The sequence below is a fragment of the Molothrus aeneus genome, chromosome 3 (assembly GCF_037042795.1).
Source record: "Molothrus aeneus isolate 106 chromosome 3, BPBGC_Maene_1.0, whole genome shotgun sequence".
Lineage (NCBI taxonomy): Eukaryota > Metazoa > Chordata > Aves > Passeriformes > Icteridae > Molothrus > Molothrus aeneus.
In genome coordinates, this window is record NC_089648.1 from 51,607,291 (window position 1) to 51,628,294 (window position 21,004).

The 21,004-nt window shown below is 43.2% G+C and overlaps 1 protein-coding gene and 1 long non-coding RNA gene across 2 annotated transcripts; one reads left to right on the plus strand and one right to left on the minus strand.

The window, feature by feature from the left end:
* Positions 1-34: 34 nt before the first annotated feature.
* On the minus strand, positions 35-10,591 carry RSPH3 (radial spoke head 3). Its single transcript, XM_066545702.1, has 8 exons — positions 10,430-10,591; positions 10,189-10,273; positions 8,783-8,924; positions 8,107-8,252; positions 7,326-7,529; positions 6,182-6,344; positions 5,044-5,130; positions 35-716 (listed from the first exon to the last, which is right to left on the minus strand). The coding sequence occupies exons 1-8, from the start codon at positions 10,546-10,548 to the stop codon at positions 508-510; spliced, it is 1,155 nt and encodes a 384-aa protein (XP_066401799.1). The 5' UTR covers positions 10,549-10,591; the 3' UTR covers positions 35-507.
* LOC136554711 (uncharacterized) lies at positions 2,117-4,930 on the plus strand. Its single transcript, XR_010783368.1, has 2 exons — positions 2,117-3,931; positions 4,203-4,930. It is a non-coding gene; the product is annotated as an uncharacterized lncRNA (long non-coding RNA).
* Positions 10,592-21,004: the final 10,413 nt, after the last annotated feature.

Consider the following 21,004-nt stretch of genomic DNA (forward strand, 5'->3'; position numbering starts at 1 on the left):
CCATTCAAGTTTGTGAGAAAAGGAAAGACTAACATGAGTCAAAAACAATTTATTTAATTGCTGTAGTAACTACCTTTCAAAATAAGGAAAGTAAAGAAATATTGTTCCAAGAACATTATCAAAGCATTTGCAAAGATTATTAAGACAACATCCTTCTCATGACCTTCTAGCACAGGGTGTGGGACAGCATTACTTTTCAACTGTAAATCTCCCAGGTTTTGATGGATTGGATTGTATAAAAGGAGACAGAATTTCCATGCCATTCATTGCACTAGTAACTTCTCTCTTGATTCTAGCAGCCGGAAATCAGCAACTCCAGCATACGGAAAACATGTTTTAATGCTCTACTGTTGCTTAGGTTCATCCTTCAGCATGGCTAGGGCACAATACCTGTAAATAGATAGGAATTAATTCCTTATTTCTAAGCCACTGGTCTCCATTTACTTGATGACTTGCCTGTTTGTTACTCAGTTTCCAAATCTGCTGCTCCTTCTTGACCTTATTCTTCTAACTGGAATCTGAAGCCTCTTCCTCAGCAACAGGTTGGTCAGTCTCTTCTTTCTCAGCAACAGGTTGGTCAGCAGCATCCTCCTCACCAGACATCTTGGGAGCTGCATCTGTTGCCCCGGGCTCATCAGCAGGTGCCTTTGTTTGAGCAGCTGGAGGTGGACGGCTAAATTCATCTAAGCGTTTTTCCACCACCATACGAATCAAAGCTGAAACAGAGATAGCCACCATTTACAACCACAGAGGAAAAACCCTACAATTTGAGATTTTTTTTTGTATATATTACTGAACTATAAATCCCTAAAGAGGGAAATAACCCTGAAATAACTCTGAAAATGAAGAAATTTGTAAGGACTGGAGCAAGACAATGGTATCTGGTTAAAAACTTAAGCAGATTTAACAAGAATACAATAGATATTCTCATCACTATTATATCCTGCAGCAACATTCTCCTTAGGATGTTTATTCAGTAGTCACATACAATATTTTTTTCTTAAAGAAGAGACATTTCCCTTCCTTCTGATGAGCTACATGAAGAAGTGACACTTGAGTGTACATGTATCAGCATAAAATACCTAACACACCAGCTTTAATTGTCCAAATCATATTATAACTTAACAAGTAAAATTCAGGGTCCTAATTAAACTAAAAATAAACCAAAGGAAGCAAACATACTTGTAATACAAACCTAAAATCCCAGCAAGAGGAAAACTATAGGAATGAAGATGTTATGCAAGTGTAAAAAAGTGGTTTGATCTAGGAGTACATTGCTGAGCACAGATATACCATACTTTTGTGTTTCTACACAAGACAGAATCCAGGTTTTTCAGGTGTTTCAACTACAGCCTCTAAACTAATAAAAGAGCCCAAATATTTAGCTTGAACTGGCCAAAGAAGACTGATATTTCAATCTATTTCAAAAGCAAGGACATGATTATCGACTGATAAGGAGGTAAGCCCTTGTTTTGATGAAAAATATTGGTCACCTCACTTCTCAGTCAACCATGGCCCACCATCATCCTCCTTTTAATGTAGGAAAATAATCCATAGCTCCATGAGCTCACACAACAAATTAAGACGCTTTCATGGTATACATGTGGCAACACACAAGCTGGGCTTTTCTGTTCCCACTGGCACAATCAGGTGCACTACAGAGAACACTACAGCAGTGTAACACAGAGGAAGTAGAAGCTTTATAGAAAAAAAAAAAATGTGTTCTTTAACCACTCTGTTCCTGACATAAGTGTTGTATCTCCCAGCATTAACAAACCTCAAACAGTATAAAGTCAGAAGAGAGTGGATAGTGCTGCATGACTGACACTTCCATTATTTCAGCTGAAAATCAGTTATCTAGTTGTCTGTAGTAGTAGTTTTCCAACATTAAAACATGTTAATATATTAAAAAAAAACCAAACCAAATCAACAAACAAATGCAAACAAACAAAACTCCCAACACAAAAAACCATGGAGTTTTTCCTAAAATGACACTTCCTACCTTAACCCACAGTGACCATATAAACGTGACATTTGTTCTGACCAGCAAAAAAACAATCAAGAACATCAGGCAGCCCAGATTACATTCCAGGATTTGGTAACTGTGGTGGTTTGACAGGAAATGTGTTTTTTGGGATGCTGTGTTTTGGGCCAATGGATATTCAGACTTTAATATTGGCATTTAACCTGACCATTGAGACATGGACACGCCTCTGAGAACACGGAGTTAAAAGCAGAGCTCTCCCCTGGGAGGGTCCTCTTGGGTTTCCGGCGGGAAAGAGTTCGGGTCTCTCCCCCGGCCCAGCTGCTGGCTGGGCAGGGGGAGGGGAAAGCCATGAGGCCGAGAGAGGTAGGCCTGAGCCCGGGGGTGGAAGGGTGGAAGAGAGAGAAAGAGAGAGAGACACCGGGAGCCATCGGGCAGCCCCCCCTGAGAGACACAGAGGGAGAGAAAGAAAGAGAGCCGCTGCCTGGGACTGTAACCTTGAAGCTTGATAAACATGGGCCTGTGCCGGCAGCACGGCTGGGACGGAGAAGAGGGGGGGGGTTCAGCCGGCCGCTTGTAGGAGCTTTTAACCCCTTTTTAGAGAATGAGAACTTTACAGATCATTGACCTCTCCTAGAAGATAGAGTGGAAGATGAGGAAAGAAATGGGCCAGTGTGAGAGAGGCCTGGGCGAGTGAGAGATAGTAGAAGAATAGAGAAGAATCCTAGTGGGAAGAGATGATGGAGTGGCTTTTGCTGGACTCTTTTTGTATAGCCATGGACAGAACCATGTTCCTTGTGATACAGAGACTGCATTCTAGGGGGAGGCAATGGCCTCAGAACCAAGAGGGTTCAGTGTTGGTGCCCCTCGGCCCCAGGGGGTGAAAAAATATGGGGGGGACAGGTGTCCCAAAAGGAGAGATTGTGGGGACAGGTGTCCCAAAGGAGAGACTGTGCCTTTTTTGGATCAGGACAGAGCATCCTTAAAAGACAACCCTAGAAGCAGTTCTGGTCCGTGTTCAGTGGTGAGAGCACTGGACATGGAAAGGAAAAGTCACGACGGCAGATGTACTCCGGGCGGTGCCACGAGTGACACAGAAACACACGAGGCTTCAGCTGTGTTTCCAGGGGAAGCCCATGGTACAAGAAAGACTCCTCTCCTCTTGATGAACTGAAGATTGATTGTCTAAAAGGTGGTACTGGACCGAGAGTTGGTGATTTGAGGAACCAAATGTATTGTGTTGGAAATTTGGTGGGGGGAAGAGGAAATGCATTTGTGAAGTTTTCATTTTCCCTGTATGTGTGTGTTCCTTTTTATTTGTAGTTGTAGAGTAGTTAATAAAGTTCTGGTTCTTTTCTTTCCTAAGTAAGAGCCTGCTTTGCTTATTCCTGGTCACATCTCACAGCAGAAACCAGGGAGAAAGTATCTTCATGGGGGCACTGGCATTGTGCCAGTGTCAAACCATGACATTTTTTGGTTCCCTGACCGGGAATCGAACCTTGGGGGAATGATAAGATAAAGTTGTGAGTAAAGCTGTGAGATGAGACCAAAGAAGAATAAGAACAAAGCATGTATTGAGTTAAAGTAGATGCATAGTAAAATCTGGAGATGAAAGTTTTCTTGTTTTGTAGAAGTGTTGAAGTGTTTTGTAATTTTGTTAATAATTTTAGAAAGTGTGTTCTCAGAGGCGAAGGGTGGAATGTGGTGGTTTGACAGGAAATGTGTTTTTTGGGATGCTGTGTTTTGGGCCAATGGATATTCAGACTTTAATATTGGCATTTAACCTGACCATTGAGACATGGACACGCCTCTGAGAACACGGAGTTAAAAGCAGAGCTCTCCCCTGGGAGGGTCCTCTTGGGTTTCCGGCGGGAAAGAGTTCGGGTCTCTCCCCCGGCCCAGCTGCTGGCTGGGCAGGGGGAGGGGAAAGCCATGAGGCCGAGAGAGGTAGGCCTGAGCCCGGGGGTGGAAGGGTGGAAGAGAGAGAAAGAGAGAGAGACACCGGGAGCCATCGGGCAGCCCCCCCTGAGAGACACAGAGGGAGAGAAAGAAAGAGAGCCGCTGCCTGGGACTGTAACCTTGAAGCTTGATAAACATGGGCATGTGCCGGCAGCACGGCTGGGACGGAGAAGAGGGGGGGGGTTCAGCCGGCCGCTTGTAGGAGCTTTTAACCCCTTTTTAGAGAATGAGAACTTTACAGATCATTGACCTCTCCTAGAAGATAGAGTGGAAGATGAGGAAAGAAATGGGCCAGTGTGAGAGAGGCCTGGGCGAGTGAGAGATAGTAGAAGAATAGAGAAGAATCCTAGTGGGAAGAGATGATGGAGTGGCTTTTGCTGGACTCTTTTTGTATAGCCATGGACAGAACCATGTTCCTTGTGATACAGAGACTGCATTCTAGGGGGAGGCAATGGCCTCAGAACCAAGAGGGTTCAGTGTTGGTGCCCCTCGGCCCCAGGGGGTGAAAAAATATGGGGGGGACAGGTGTCCCAAAAGGAGAGATTGTGGGGACAGGTGTCCCAAAGGAGAGACTGTGCCTTTTTTGGATCAGGACAGAGCATCCTTAAAAGACAACCCTAGAAGCAGTTCTGGTCCGTGTTCAGTGGTGAGAGCACTGGACATGGAAAGGAAAAGTCACGACGGCAGATGTACTCCGGGCGGTGCCACGAGTGACACAGAAACACACGAGGCTTCAGCTGTGTTTCCAGGGGAAGCCCATGGTACAAGAAAGACTCCTCTCCTCTTGATGAACTGAAGATTGATTGTCTAAAAGGTGGTACTGGACCGAGAGTTGGTGATTTGAGGAACCAAATGTATTGTGTTGGAAATTTGGTGGGGGGAAGAGGAAATGCATTTGTGAAGTTTTCATTTTCCCTGTATGTGTGTGTTCCTTTTTATTTGTAGTTGTAGAGTAGTTAATAAAGTTCTGGTTCTTTTCTTTCCTAAGTAAGAGCCTGCTTTGCTTATTCCTGGTCACATCTCACAGCAGAAACCAGGGAGAAAGTATCTTCATGGGGGCACTGGCATTGTGCCAGTGTCAAACCATGACAGTAACTTACAGTCAAGCATTGTTCTTCCCAGAACCTTCTTCTGTAGTTCTTCCTCCACTTCTGACATCAGCCATGGAAGGAATTCTGTCTCAATATCTGTCAGAATTTAGGAGGAAGAAACAAAGGGAAAATGTCACTTTATAAAGGATGACCAACAGGACTTGGTGGCTGTTTTTTATTTGCTACAACAATTAAGGGATGACACCCCACGCCCTGCCAAAAGGCACTTGTTCTGTAAAAGTCACATGAAATCTCTCAGATGTTTTTTTTCTTATCTCCAGCTTCTCTTACTGAGGTTCATGATCATTATAGATTCAGAGTCCTCTCAACTGCAGTTATTTTCAAAGAGGTCTGTCACCCTTGAAGGGCTCAGCACAGATGAGATACACAGTCATGTTCTAGTGAGATCCAAATAACTATCCTGAACAAGTCAGAAGAATAACATTTCCTGCCTTGCTTTCCAAAGACATTTGGCTTCTGGTCTGCTGAAGGCATTTGTTCTCTCTGACTAAGGAGCTCTTGCTTACTTATGTATTTCTCAAATGATACTTTTTGAACACTGTGATCCCAAAGCCTGCCCTGGTTGCAAAACACATTCAGTTTCTGCATTGACCTCATGATTTACCCTGGAGAGAGTGTAACCATTCCCAAGCTGTGGTCTGTGCCAGTGTGGAGACTGGTGAAGTGGAGTGTAGCAAGATAGCTCATAAGAAATGCTGCTGATTCTAAGGGCTTGGAAGTCACTGATATAGAATTCCAAAATTATTTTCAGGGCCTAATTCTAATTGACTAATTTTTCACTTGCTCTGATGATCATTAAAAAATATTCAGAATGACATACTGATTTCTTTGTCTGCTCTATAAAAATACATGTACTTCAGTTTGGATCTCTCTCCCAATCCTAACAACACATTTATTTCTGTCTAGCTCCAAAGTAGCTCTTCTCATTGTCACACTGTCAGCTCTTGCTTATTCTTCACTATTTGTACAGATGAGCAATAATGTTTTTTGTGTTCAGCCACAAATGTAAATGAATAGTCTTATGACATTATTCTAAATAATAGGATCATATGCTATGTTTCATGGTTGTTTTGAGCTTTATATAACTTTGCTCACATATTTAAAAAAAAAACAAAACAAAACAAACCTCTTTCTATAGGGTCATAAAAAAATCCACTGTCATGAAGATTGTTGAAGACTGAGGGAATGAGATCAGCCAGGTAACGCTGAGCAAATGCCCGAGCTGCAATTTTCTCTGCAGTCTCTTTCTGTTTCCGCAGCTTTTCCAGGTGCTCCAGCCTGCGACGTTCCTGTCAGGGCAATTATGCATGTAAAACTTAGAGGCCTTTAGTTGTGACTCCTTTGATCTAGATTTTGAAGAATTATCACAGTGTGTTTCCCATAAATAGCAAAGATAGTATGATCTCTACCTGGTATTTGCAGCCTCTAACTTCCACTGAAATTCCTCACATGAAAGAGTGCTTGAAAGCAAGTTTGTACTTTATCTATGGAGTATTAAAATACCCCAAATTACAAACACATTTCTGTAGTATTCCTTTTTTGAATTTGACAAGTCTGTAAAATAAGGGCATCACAGCTGGCCAAATGAAACCCTTCTCTGATGCCTTAGTATACAATAATCTCATGACTTTTTGCTTTATTATTGCAGATCAAGCTGGTTATTTGCCTTGGAATACAATGAAGTTCAGATAAGTATTTCCCAAACTTTTTATCTTCCAATATTATATCATATTGCAAGTACCAAAAGATTAAAACTCAAATTGGTTCAGGAAACCATTAGAAAACACAATTATGCAAGGCTAATTAATAGTAAGTAATTTACACTTGCCTTCTCTGTTTATTCCTATTTACTAAACATTACTAATATGGCATGATACTTTGCAATCTTGAGATGTGCACACATGCATTGTGTGTGAATGACCAGAGGGTGTCTCTCTTACTTCCAAGCACTCTTTGTTTAGCACTTACTATAACAAAAAGCCTTAAGAAACAGCTGTACCAGGTACAGAAGAAAATGCTGTTAGTTTTGACCTTTTGACCAGGTCAACTACACCAAGTCACTCAAGCATGACAGCTCCAAATAAACACAACAGTGTGGTGCTGTTGTATGAGAGCAAGTGGCTGAGTGCAGCTGTATGTCATAAAAATGCTTTAAGGTATGTCAAAGCTGACAGTATCCTTTTGGGCATACCCAGCTTATATCACAGGCTGTTGTTCAGTACTGGAAATGTTTTTCTCCTTCTGACAGGAAGTCCCTTAGGAAGTCCTACCTTCTCCTCTCTGATTCGCCTGTCCTGCTCTTCCAAGCGCTGTAACTCAGCAAACTCTGCATTACGCAGCTCAGCAAAGGCACGCTGATGTGACCACAGCTGGGACAGCTCTTCTTCTTCCATGACTTCCAGCAAAGCCTGCTCAACTGTTTTTCCAACCAACACCTCCAGGATCGGCTTAACTTCAATATCAAAGTCAAACAACTGAGGATGAGAGTCAGAGAAACAGAGAGAAATGTCTCTTGATCACAATTACTCTTAACAAGGATTGGCAAGGAGAAAAGGAGGATGAACCAAGCCCTTGTACTGAAGTCAGGCTGGGGAAGTGCAGGTGGGGGACCAGTGTCAGCTAAGGCACAGAGAATCATGAGTGCTGCTGGGGGTGCGTGGGATGGCCTGAGTGGGATGGCCTGAGACACCACACAGCCTCCCATAGCCCCTGTGGGGACTGCCAGGGAGAAGCTGAGCACTCGCCTAGACCGTATTTCTGTGTTCCCAGTCCCTTCTTGGGCTGGACATGTTTTACAGAAGAGAGCATTTCTCAACACTGTATCACTTAGCTGAAAGCAGCAGAACCGGTGCACATGGCAACACATCTTCCTTAATTTTGCACTTAACCTCAAAGCAAACCTTGGTGAGTTGGCTTTGGGTGGTTTGTGGGGTTTTTTTTGGCATGTTCCATGAGGATTCATTCCTTTCTGTTTCTACTTCAATTTTGTATCAGAAATGTGTTTTGGATGGAAGAGATATTTTGACAGCACTTGTGGACCTGACTTCATACCTCTCCTTTTTCTATTTGAGTGGCCACATCTTTTCCTGATTTGGCTGGTATGAAGAGTGGAGTGGGAGGTCTGTCCAAAAATTCATCTGTTTGACACTCTCCATCAACCTCTATTATCCGATCACTAATCTCTTCCAAATACAGTTCTAGAAACAAAAGCACAATGAATACTCAACATGGGATTCCTTTCATTTTAGCTTTCAACCGTTTTTGATGACTCTATATTCTGAATTACATCCAAAGAGTGCAATAAAGTGCTTTCTATAAAGTTAGAAAAAAGGCCTCTCAAAACATAGGTCAATTTGCTGCAAAGGCCATCTGATACTGTGTTCTCTGTAATGCCAGGTGCGCTTCATGGAAGTGATTCCAAAAACAGTAGTTCACCTCAAGCAAAAGTTTTAAACCTTCCATTTTAAGCATATATGAAATTTCTCTAATTATACTGAAAATGGAAAGAATAAATGAAGCAGTCTTGACTAGTATTCAAGAATGTACACTGAAAAATAGACCTTCTGGGAAAATGTCACTATACTTGGACAAGTATAGAACCTCTGATTCCAGCATCCTATGACTTTAAACTGTGTGATTCAACCAACTTCATCACCAATTTAGCAAGTGAATATAGATCAACAAGCTTTTGTTTTCAGACAGATATAAAAAAACTGCAGCCTTTTACCTGTCTGCACGTGAACATGTACTCTGCCCTCCACAGGCTCCGGCGTTCCTGGTCGAATTTGCTCTTGTGTAAGCCGTCTGGCTGGTGTGTGTTTCTGTGCTCTCCTCTGCCTTTTAACCTCAAGGGTAAGGGGCTCGGTACTCTGAGCAGGGGTGAAGAAGGAAGATACCCACAAAACAGAATACACTTTATACTTGAAAATGATATTCAATTACCTCTACAGAAAAATTAAGGTTGCTCTTTGATCTTAATGATAGCTATCTAGTATTTTGGATTTACTTTCCTGGGTCCTGGCCCTAAATTTTCACAGACTTAAAGACTGTATGGCATGAAATTAATAAGTTATGCTAGCTGCCTACAGGTACATAATAATGCCATCTCATGCTAAGAGTAATAATTAATTATTTTCTTATTTGAAAGTGAATATTGTATACAGAACTTTGTTATATAAAGTATATTAAAATGGTATGTTTTCAAATTTTGAGAGGTCAAATGGACTTAAGTCCAGTTATCATATTATGAACAGAATTGCTTGCTAGATAAAAATTATAGACCAATTATTGCTGATGAAACAAAAGAAATTCATAATAACATTTAAATTCAGTATTCTACTTATAGATTGAGATAAACATCAGATTTGAACTTCTTAAACAAAACTTACGTAAAATTCACTCTAAGAAATGGCTACTGAACAACACAAAGCTATTTTCAAACCGTAGCTTTTAAAATATACTGCTTTAAATTCATATATGATCAAATTATCTATGTAGAAATATTCTCTGAAAACAAAGTATCACATTTGGGTGGGATTCCGAGCAACCTGGACCAGTGGAAGTTGTCCCTGCCCAGGGCAGGGGGTTGAAACTAGATGATCTTCAGGGTCCCTTTCAACTCAAGCCATTCTAAGATTCTATGATTTACTATCATATCAGGATATAGCAGTAATAAAAAAAAAAAAAAAACACTTTGGCATCCTCACAAGCAGCTTTTGCATACAGCTGGACCATTTAGCTCTGCTTCTGTGGTAGGATAAACCAAAGTCTATCCCACAACTCAACTTCCCAAGAGCTGCAGTTCCCCCTGATGACACCTTGCATATGATAAAAGATTATCAAGTAATGACTTGTGTTCAGGACCATTACCCTAAAGAAACAGAGAAAGAAAATAAAGTCATCAAGTATTTAATGGGGGGTAAAAAAATCAGAACTGCAGAAGTTCGTATGAAACTGAGTGTTTTAAAGAAGAGCTAGAAACAGCCACAAGTTGGTTTAACTGGAGAGCCTGTGACTACGTGAAACATTGAAAGTTAAATTACAGCTTCATTACAGATGAGGAACAGCTTCGCCGCCCTACCTATGGCTTTCAAACAAAACTGTAGCGTGATGCACTTTAGCGAACCCCCCTACCTGCGGTGGGGGAGGACGGGCGGACAGAACGTTTCCGCGCACCACTCTCGGGTCGACCATGATGTTGCCGTAGCGCACCTTCTCCCTGCGGCACAGCACAGACAGCGCCGCTTGCGGCTTCACCCCGGCCGGCGGGAGAAAGGCAAGGCGGCGGGGGCTGCGCTCCTCAGGGAGGGAGCTGGGCCCAGGGGAAAGGCGCGGAAGGCAGCGGGGCAGCGGCCCGCCGGACACCGGCACTCACGTCTCGGCGGCATTGGACTGCTCTCGGTACTTGGGCCGGGGGGGCAGGGAGCGGGGCTGGCTGGAGAAGCTGTAGGGCCCGTCGGCGGCCGCTTGCACGGGCCCCATGGTGGGCTCCATGCTGCGGCTCCGGCTCCGCGCGGCGCGGGCGCGCCTGAGGGAGCGCTAACGGCGTCCGTCTCCCGGGCAACGCGCCGCGCGTGCGCGGGCCGGCGGCCGCGGGCCGCGCGGGGCGTCACGGAACGGCTGGGGCTGGGAGGCTCCTTAGGGATCGTCCGTGCACAGGGACACGTCCCACCAAAACAAGGGCGCTCCAAGCCCCACCCAGCCCGACCTCGAACACTTTCAGGATGGGGGATTCATAGCCTCTCTGGGCAACTTGCTACACTGCCTGCTACCACCGTCCCAGCAAACAATGTCTTCCCAATATCTAATCCAAATCTACCCTCTTCCAGTTTGAATGCGTTCCCCCTTGTCCTGTCACTACATGCCCTTGTAATAAGCCCCCCTCCAGCTCTCCTGTCGGCTCTCCGGTACTGGAATGCGGCGGTCAGGTCACCCCGGAGCCTTCCCTTTGCGGTGTGCGGCCCTCGCCCTCCCGGAGCTGCTCCTGCCGGGACAGAGGCCAGGCCTGGGGCCGTGCCGGCCCGCCGGGCCCCGGGAAAGCGCCGCCGTCACCCACAGCGGCTCCGTGCTCACTCGGCAGCGCTGCGGGCCCGCCCCGGCCGAGGCAATGAGGGCGTCGGACCGCGAGGTGTCACCGTCCTCCCGCCGCCTCCGAACAACTCCCCAAGGACTCGCAGCTTCCCAGGGACACGCGAGGTGCACTGGCACTGGCGTGGGGGGACGCGAAACCCTGTTGGGTGGCATGCTGGTGGCTTCAGTACCGGCGTCCTGGAAGTAGCGGCTCGAGCAGCTGCACCCCAGATTTGTGTTTTCCACGTAAGCTGGAGATTTGGATCCTGTAAAGGTGTGCTATGATGGCAGAGAGAAGATGAGGTGAGTCCTCAGTATGCTGTCCCACCCGTGGTGAGCTGCACTACCTGCCAGGGCAAACCATGAGAGCGTGTTTTCAGCCTCTGTGAAAAATTTCCATTAAGAGAAACATAAAAGCGTTGAAGGGTTACTGATACAGTGATAGCCCTTTTTTTTTAACCTGTGTGGGTAGGGATATGCCTTGATTCTTTTAGCAAGACTTAGCATATAAAATAGCCCCTACCCTTTGTTTCTGAAACCTTTGGTTTAAATATAATTCTTATTTTAAATTCTATTTATTTCAGCTCAGTTATGTTAATGCTGTAGACATCTGTGCTCCACTGCAGCCCTGAGTACTTCACAGGAGGCCTCAAAAGCATGGGCAAAGCTGTGGAGCAGGAGAAACTATTTGAAAAACAATTTTGAGAAACCCACCCTGAATAAAAACAAACAAACAAACAAAAGACCCTCAAGAAACAACAAACAAACAAACAAAAAACCCCTATTGAGGCAGTCCTTCAATATTTGCTTGTGTCTGGGCAAGCAAAGTTAATGAATGGGTTCTCAGTCCAGCCAAGTCAGAGCGCTATGGTCCTTATATTTGACCTGAACCAATACAATCCTTTGATTTTGGAGACCTGACTCATATTTTCTGAAAATTTAAGTTTGGCTATAGAGTTGGCTATACAGCTTTTAGACTGGGAACTTGAAATCTGGGTAGACCTTTCCAGGATTGCTATGGATCTGGTGTTTCTCTTCATGTGAAAAACAGCTGCAGTATAGCCTAAAAAATGTCAGTCTAAAGCTGTCCAGAGCATGCTTGCTGAATAAGCCTAGAAATTTGGCTGGAATGGACTGGATAGGAAGACAACAAGAAAACAGCCTGTAACCACTGGAGCAAAGATTTCTGAGGAGTTGCCTGTTCCTTATTGTCCACAAATCTTGTGAAGATGAAGGTGTTGCATCACAAGTTCATTTTGTTAGGCTGGCCCCAGCTGGTGTCTCACTTTTTGGGAGAATTTCTCATTCACCTGATATGTTCATTGGTTGAATGGCAGCAGCTCTCCTCTTTATGTCTGTGAAACACTGCTGCCTTCTGAGTTACCAGTTCAGTGCAAAGGTCTCTGCAGGTTTATAAGTGACAGAGCCATTCCCAGAAAAAAAGGCAGCTTTTCTCCCTTGCCCTCTTTTATGCTGTTTTTGTTGTTGTTGTTGTGGGGGTTTGGTTGTTTGTTTGGTTTTTTGTTCTTTGGGATTGGTTTGGTTGGGTTGGTTGGTTTTGTTTTGTTTGGTTTGGTTTTTTAGTGGCTTTGTGGGTTGGGAGAGTTGGGGTTTGTTTTTTGTTTGGTTTGGTTTGGTTTTTGGTTGTTTGTTTGTTTGTTTTTTTAATACCTGGTGAGTTCTGGAACACTTTGTGTCATCACAAGACTGAGTGGAGCAGGGTCCAAAACCACATTGATTATAATCAGATTCCTGCCATTTGTTGCTTTCTGGATCTTACAGTCGCAATGGCTTTTTCACATATTCTTTGGAGGATTTTCTTGGACCTGCACAATTGCAGTGCCAAGGTGCTGCCTGGGAAATGGGCCTAGCTAGCAAGGAATGAATCAGCCCATCTCCCATATGGCAGCTAAGAAAGGTCTTCTGAAGTGCCTTCAGCTGACTTGAAAGCTGCAGAACAAGGGTTTTATCTCCTTCTAGGTTTGCTGTGGGTCTGTTAAAAGGCTTTGAACATACTTGGTTTTTTGTTTGTTTTCATAAGAATTTCCTGGCATTCTACCATGCCTTATGGCATGCCCTTGGCTTTCTTTTTTTGGATGTGAAACAAGTTTATTCACAGCAAAGCAAATGTGAAGGTGTCAGTGTGTAGTAACAGAAGATGCACACCCACTCTTTCCTGCAGTACTTGGGATGCATCTGTAACTAGTGAATGACACCTTGAAATACAATATGAGGGATCTGCAGTGCTGAGCCTGGGTCTTCCTGGGGCCCTAGCTTGGATGTTGCTAGACTGGGAGACCTTCTGCCAAATTCATTACACAATACAATGCTGAGCAGACTAGCTGAGTCCAGTTTCCACCTCCTTAACTTTCTGCAGCATTTCATAATTAAGAAATGAAGGAGGTTTATGGATCTAGGCATAATGCTTAATTGTCCAAAAGGACAGGGAGACAATGCTAGAGCATTGTCTTCTGTCTGGAGGGGGACCATGGCTGCTTATAAAATCACAGGAATGCTTCCCTGCTGTAAAACCGTGTAATTATATGAACTTTGGGCTAGATTTGGTTCTCCATGGTCCTGAAATGGAACTTTAATCTGTGAGTCTTACCCCCTTGAGCCTACGGTTAAAGGCGTGGATCTCCCAGTCTTGGAAGCAACTCTGATTGAGGCCAAAATGCCATTGCTTTCAAGTAGACATCAAAAATCACAGAGCAATCTAAACTGAAAAGGACTCTCGAGGTCTCTAGTTTAACCCTCTTGCCTAAGCCAGGACAAATTTAAAGATAGATCAGATTGGTCAGGGCCTTCTCCTGCCAGCTTTTGAAAATCTCCAGGGATGGAGATGCTTGAAATAGACTTGAAAATCCCAGAAACCATCATGCCGCTGCTAATCAAGGCCCTGAGATGTCTGATGGAAATACAAAGAACACTGACATGGAGAGCTGTCAGTGTGACTGCAAAGATGAAAAAATCACAGAACCCAAGTGGGGTGTGTGTGTGTACTGTTTGTCCTGATTCTGTGGGAGAACAATTAATAGAAGTGCCCTGAAACCTGTTTCAACTTGCTGCAGTGACATGATCAAAGAGAATTAGTAAATACTGTGTCAGTATTATATCACTGATGTCTGCCATCCTGCTGATGGTGTCTTTGCTGCTGTTCAGGGGTGCTGAGCTCACTGCATCAGAAATAAACAGGCCTGGTCCCAACAGGGAAATACTCAGCTTAAAAAAATTATAATGTGCCATCTTGGGAGTTTTGACAGATGAGAGACACAGAAGGAAAAATAAATACCGGACCTAAACTTGAGTTCTGCTGGTGCCATCAATACTTTTTTAATAAGGGTTGTTAATAATGATACATAAACATTAATAGAAAAGAAAGGAGATCCTCTCACTCATATCTTCAACCCAAATTATTCAGCTTCCTTTTCTGTGTAGCGGCACAGCTTCCTCTTGACTCTGGTTCTGATTTTGTGGGGTTTGGCAGGACTGGAAAGTTTCAGTTCTCAAGACCTTAATTTCTCCAACATAAGTGAAAAAACAGAACTTATTAATCATGGTTTACAGCCAAAATTTACAAGGCTGTTTCCCCTACACTTCACCCTCTGACTCTCAGCACCATTTTCCCTAGGTTGCCCTTCCTCCATGTTCCCCACAAGCTTTGTTTTTCAGTGTGCCTGCTCTTCAGGCTGCATTCTTTGCCACCATGTGCTTTCAGAGAGAGTGACTAGAAAAATTATGAAAGGGTGATAAAGTACCTTAGAGAGTGGAGCACACTGAATTTTAAACTATCATTCATTAGACTATCAAATGGAAAATCAATTGTTGGTGACCTTCCTATTTAAATTCAAATAGATTGTGTGCTGCTATCCTGCTCCAGCCACTTCTTACCTCTTCCTGCCTTTAACAGGCCTCTCCTTGCCCATCTTTTCACCTCAGGAAGCGCTGCCTCCTTGTTTTGCATCTCCCTGTATTGAGGGCAATGGTACAACTGCACTAAACTTGAAGAGTAAGAAACAAGACAGATCGGCTTCTGTTGCTCCTTCACGGCAGTCTCAGTGGTTTTTCATCTTGATATAAGTTGCCCTTTATAACATCTCTGGGAGGCAGATCAGTATCACCCATGCTTAATTTGAGATAAACTGCACAGTTCGAAAACTGCACTGGGTAGGAGGTCTTTTGGAAAAAGCAGATCCAGATGTTGAACTTCCTGACTATGAGTCTCTGGTCTTAATCTCAAAATCATCCTCCTGATGACCTGTGGAGAAATAGTGGCTTCTCTGCTCTTTCTCACACCCAAGGACTTCTCAAATGCCATGGTGTCTGTAGCTCACAAGATGGGTGTACTCCTCAGAGTACAGCACTGCAAAGTTGTTGAATGCTACTGTGGTTGCTTTCTCACCTGGTCACCAGTTGTGCTGAAGAAATCCAGTAGGTGAATCACAGGCACAGCTGCACAGGTGCACTTGCTAAATCTTTATGGTGGAGAGATTTGCATGGCCCAAGACTGTGCAGCAAGCATGTGGAAAAACAGAAAAATCCCTAATGTGTTATAAGAACATCTTCTCTGATCACCTGACTTGGAAACTGCTTGGATTTGGCTTCAAATTTATTTTTTTTAAATACAGTTTTATAATTTTCAGCATAACCTGTGGGATACTGAAGTTGCAGGGCTTGAACATGAACTGTTGCATTTGTCAAGGAAATTGGTGGGAGGTTTGTGGGTTGTAGGAAGGAAGAGTTTTGAGCGGCCGTTGGATCAGTTCTGTAAATAGACTTGTTGGCTGAAGAGCATGTTTTGTTTAGAAAGTGTGAAACCCTTCATAGAAACCTTTTCATATTATTACCTAGCAGAGGAAGCAGAGCTCAATGGAGTCAGCCGTGTTTAGAATTTGTGAACCATTTGTTCAGACTTATGGGCTGCCACCTCAGGTTAGAAACAGAAAATAATCTGCTTTCCTCTCCCTTTGTAGAAGAAAAGGTAGAACTTGGAATGGGTTTCACTTAGAAGTGAGATTTAAATTGTTGTATTTATCACAGTGAATGATAAAGACTGATTAAAACAATAAAAACAATGTATTTATAGTAAAAAAAAATTATAAGATAATTAGCATTCCTGAATAACAGAGAGACAGAAAAAGCAATTTTTTACCTAGCATCCACAAGACCTGCAGACAGCTACCTATATGATAGTGAGCTGTCCATATGAGGATTACATCACTTCTCCAACAGTTGGGAAAGATCCCTTTTCCCATGGATCTTTTTCTCTATCTTGTCAGATTTTTTATTTAAAAATTGCTCCCTCTTCTGCATTTTTAGCTTTCAGAAGGTCCTCTGAAGTTTTCACTCTGTTCTGATGACACATGTGATAAGGAGTGACTGCTAACAAAATTCAGAGAAAAATGTAACCAGAAAGCCTACTGAAGGTGGGTTTCCTTTTCCTGTAGTCAGAAATTGTCCTCCTGGAAACACACAATAGCCACACTAACTGTGGTCTGCCACATTGCTACCAGAGTAGCATCATGTTCTTGTTTGTTCAGAGTTCACCCTTGTGATAGCCAAGTGGCCTCACTGTAATAAAAAGTAATATTTTCTTCTCAGGTTAAGAGACCTGCCAGGGTACAATGGGAAGCTGAAATTGTCACTTGCAGTTTATGGAATAATCTGGTGTGGTGCTGCAGCAAACCACCTGGTCTCCTGTGATGTATCAGCACCAAAACCAGAACAGTCAGTACAGAAATAAGAACTCCTATTCCCAGATAAAAAGCAACACAGATGGGGGTTTTATCAGCTGTGATACTTCTTCATGCTGTAATTGGAGACATTTGATAGTAATATTATAAGAGGAACCATACATAAAAACTGTGTAGAGTTCCCTACAATACGGAACTGAGCTATGAAGCAGTAATTTTATTATTAGCTTTTAACATCAGTATTAGCAGTTCTTGGCTTTATTGTAAGTGTCAGAATTGTGGACCACAGTCACATCCTATGGAGTGGTTCAGTTTCAAAAGCAACAGAGTTCTGGGTGCTCAACAGGATGCATTCCCTACTGCTACCTGTCAATGCAGGGTATGCAGTCTTGTCCGTCAGTTACATGATGCCCAAAGAAGAAGATTTCAGATCCTATTTCATCAAACCGGATACAGTGTAAGGAACTCTGAAGAGCCAAATGCACACACACAAAAGGAAAAGCCGGCTGTCCATGTTGTAAGGAGGTAAATATGAAATACAAAGTGTGGGCAACAAGGCTGGTGTAATTCTGTTCACTAATATTTTTACCATGGGTTTGTACCAGCAAACATTACATCAGTGTGGCATCTTGTGCCTGGGGTACACAGGTAGTGATCATGGGAGGAAGAGACAGAAGAAAGATCTTGTGTAGAGCAGTGGTTCTGTTCTGTGACTGTCTGGAGCAGAACCACTGGTTCTTGGGTTATGTCAAGGCAGCTATCACAGAAAGTGACCATGGCAGTAACAATTCTCTTGTGCATCATTGCTAAGTGACTAGAAGTTGTTCTTCCTCAGGTGTGAATTCATTATGTCTTTAGTTTTCACAGTTCCCAGGAATAAGTGCCCTTCAGATAATAGCTCTGAGAAGAGGTCAGACAGCTGAGAGGGCTTCTCCCCCAAGACCTTATTTGCAGAGACAGAAAAAAAATTCCCAACAATGCCTCTTCTCAGAGAATATGAGCAAATTACTGAAAATATCCCTTACATCATAGATGATGCATTGCTTTCATGAAGCATAGGGGCAACAGATTATTTTGACTCATTATTTCACCTTAACCTAGTTCCAAATGTCTTTCCATCCTAGCTGACAGCCCATATTTCCATACAACAAGAGATTGCAGACCACTTGCTGAAATCCCAAAAATTCAAGGACCTCTAGCCATGGAAGGTTCATTCTGAGGCTTTCTATGGTTACAGCTGTGAATTGAGGTCATCACTGGACTTTATGAATTCTATATTTTTTTTTCTTGTAGCTTCCTGGGATTTTCCTTCTCTCATTCTGATTCTCTGTATTTACAGAGACTAAAACAAGGCAGAGCATGTGGGTGGGACTGAGGCTAGATGAGTTTTGATGGGACTTATTGCAACAACCAGCGCAGGTAAGACAGGAAAATGGGAGAATTGGAAGGGGTAAACTGAAACTGGCTGACTGAGAAAAGTGGGTCGAGGGATGGAGAGGAAATGAAATTGTGACTTTGAGAGCAAATCAAAGGTTGGAGCTTGTTCAATTAAAAGAGAAATAGCTGGATGAGGTCAGGAATGGAGGCTGGGAATGGAGAGGGAATGAAAATGAGGCAGAGATAAGGGGTAGGGATGGAAGAGATAAAGGTCTGAGTCAGAGTTTTCTATGGCGGGATGGAGCAGAAAGCACCAAACTCTGGGGTGGGGGGTAAGCATGAGAGCCTAAGTTCAAGAAGGCTTCTTTTGAAGGCTTAGATGGTGCCTAAAATCCCAAATGTTACTATTGCTCTGGTGGCAGTAAAAATGCCAGCCCTAGATTATAGAGGCCTACATTCAAGGTATCTAAATGTATCATGTATGTGTGAGGTGGGAGTCTAAGCTGACATCACAGACAGAGAAGACTTTGGGAAAGGATTTTACAACCTAAGTATCAGGATTTGTATCCACTTTTGATGCCTTAGGAAATTCCTGTGGTCCTAAGATATCCAAATGACTTGAAGGGAAACCTTATTTCAGACAACTGTGTTCTACCTGCACTCAATTCAGTCCCAAGAATCCAGAGAAATGGTACACAGAGAGCCTATGCCTCATTTTCTGCAGACTGTGCAGAAGATAAAGCACAAGCTTACATAAATATAAGTCTTGCATACAGATAAATATATGTGTCTACATATGCATTCTGCACCTGAATATTTGAATTCCTGCAGTCTGAATGTTTGTGAAACCTGCAGGCATGATGTTTCTCTCAATCCTCACCAATGTTTGGACATAGAGTTGATACCATCATCCCTTTTCTGTTAAGTTGCCATCCTAATTCAAGTGGCAGGGAACAAGTTTGCAACTTCCGGGTGCCCAACATGGAAATAGGTACTCCATGAGGAACTCCTTTGGTCTTCTGTTTGTTCTTTCAAATCCTAGCAAATGAGACATAGCTATATGTCCAAAACCTGGATGTCTGCTAGGCAAACTTTACTGGGAAATGACAGAATTAAAATTTTCTCCTTTGCTGGACAACCTTTTTCCTTACCAGTGCAGGTAAGGAAAAATCCTGTGGGGAAGAACAGAGTGCACCATGTGTTTGAAGACAGCAGTGGGATGCAAACATAAGGGACTGAATTCAAGCTGCATCACCAGCCTTAATTCCAGCATTGCCTTACAAAGCAATGGCTTGGATTTCCTGCTTTAATAATGCTTTTTTCCCCTCTTCCAGTCCTACCTCCAAATTCACATTTGGAGTGTCTTCATGAAATTTAATTAGAAAATTCTGTGTGTGAAGCAAGTGGTGCAATGCTGATGATGGAGAAACTTGTGGAGAGTGGGAGGCTGGCTGCCATCATTCAACTCTTCTTCCAAAATCCATCTCCAGTTGACCCAGTTGTAAATGGGTGTTTGATCTTTCTGGCTGAGGAGTCAAAGGCAGCTTTGGCACGGTACTGGCAAAACAGATAACCCACTTGTTGGATATAGGAGTTAAAAGACCTTACTCTTGGAGTCCTGAATAGTTGGTCTGGATCCTAGGATGTGGTAGGGTGGACTGGTAGCATGAGATTAAATGGTTTTTTGAACCAAAGGCAGATAAGTAAGTGCTAAAGCAAAGTTCTCTACTTCCTGTGTCATTCTAGTCTTTTGAGGTCTCTTATCTGCCTGTATAGAAGAAAAATCACTTCTGTGGAGAGACATGACATGAAAATAATGCTGACTAAACAGTCAAGTCTGAAGGGATGAAGGAAGTCAAAAGTTATCTGTCAATGAGGAGGTAAGTATCTTTTGGGGTCTGTTTGCATTCACATTTTCTTTAATCATGGTGTTCCCTGCACCTCAAGAAATGCAAGAGCAGGATGAGGGGGCTAGGCCACTCTTCTATACAACTCCTTCACCTTAGTCCTTTTTTGTTTACAATTTGTAGAGCTTCTCTCTCTTCTTTTTCCTTCACCAACTGAAGGTGTTTTTTTCCAAATGGTCCTTCTTATCCAGAAGCTGGAAGATTTAGACTCATCTATACTGAATATTTAAGCCCAGGTAAGCTTTCTGAGTGGGATTGTCATATATGCCTTAGGACACCTTAGACCTAGAGACTTTCCTCATCTCTGGTGAAGTGACTGGGCTTATTCACCCTGGGTTTTCTGGTGTGGTTACAGAGCAGGCATCTCCTTGGGAGACTTAGTCTTCTCACAGTCAAAAAAGAACGAGTCACTTAACAAAGAAGGAGCTGTATTGGGTTTTGATTACATTTCAAGGTTTGTGTTTTCTGTTTTGTGGCTTCTGAGCCTTTTCACTGCACATGGACTATCTCTTCATACTTCTTGTGCCACGTGAGTAAGACGCCTGTGTTTTTTACACAAGAAAAATATAATTCCACTTAACACAGAACAAGAAGCAATAGGCACAAATTGAAATACAATCAAATTCCATCTGAATTCAAGGAGACACTTTTTCTCTGTGAGTCTGTTCAAACACAGGAATAGATTGCCCAGAGATGTTGTAGAGCCTTCATCTGTGGAAACATTCAAAAACTGTCTGGACACAATCCTGGACAACCTGTTTTATCTGACCCTGCTTGGGCAGTAGGGTTGGACAGGAGCATCTCAAGCCTCACTGGTTCTGTGACCCAGGAGATGCAGATTCTAGAAAAAGGTAAACACCTTTTGCATCAGAGCCCTCTCATTCAGCTTGCTTGGAAGCAGAG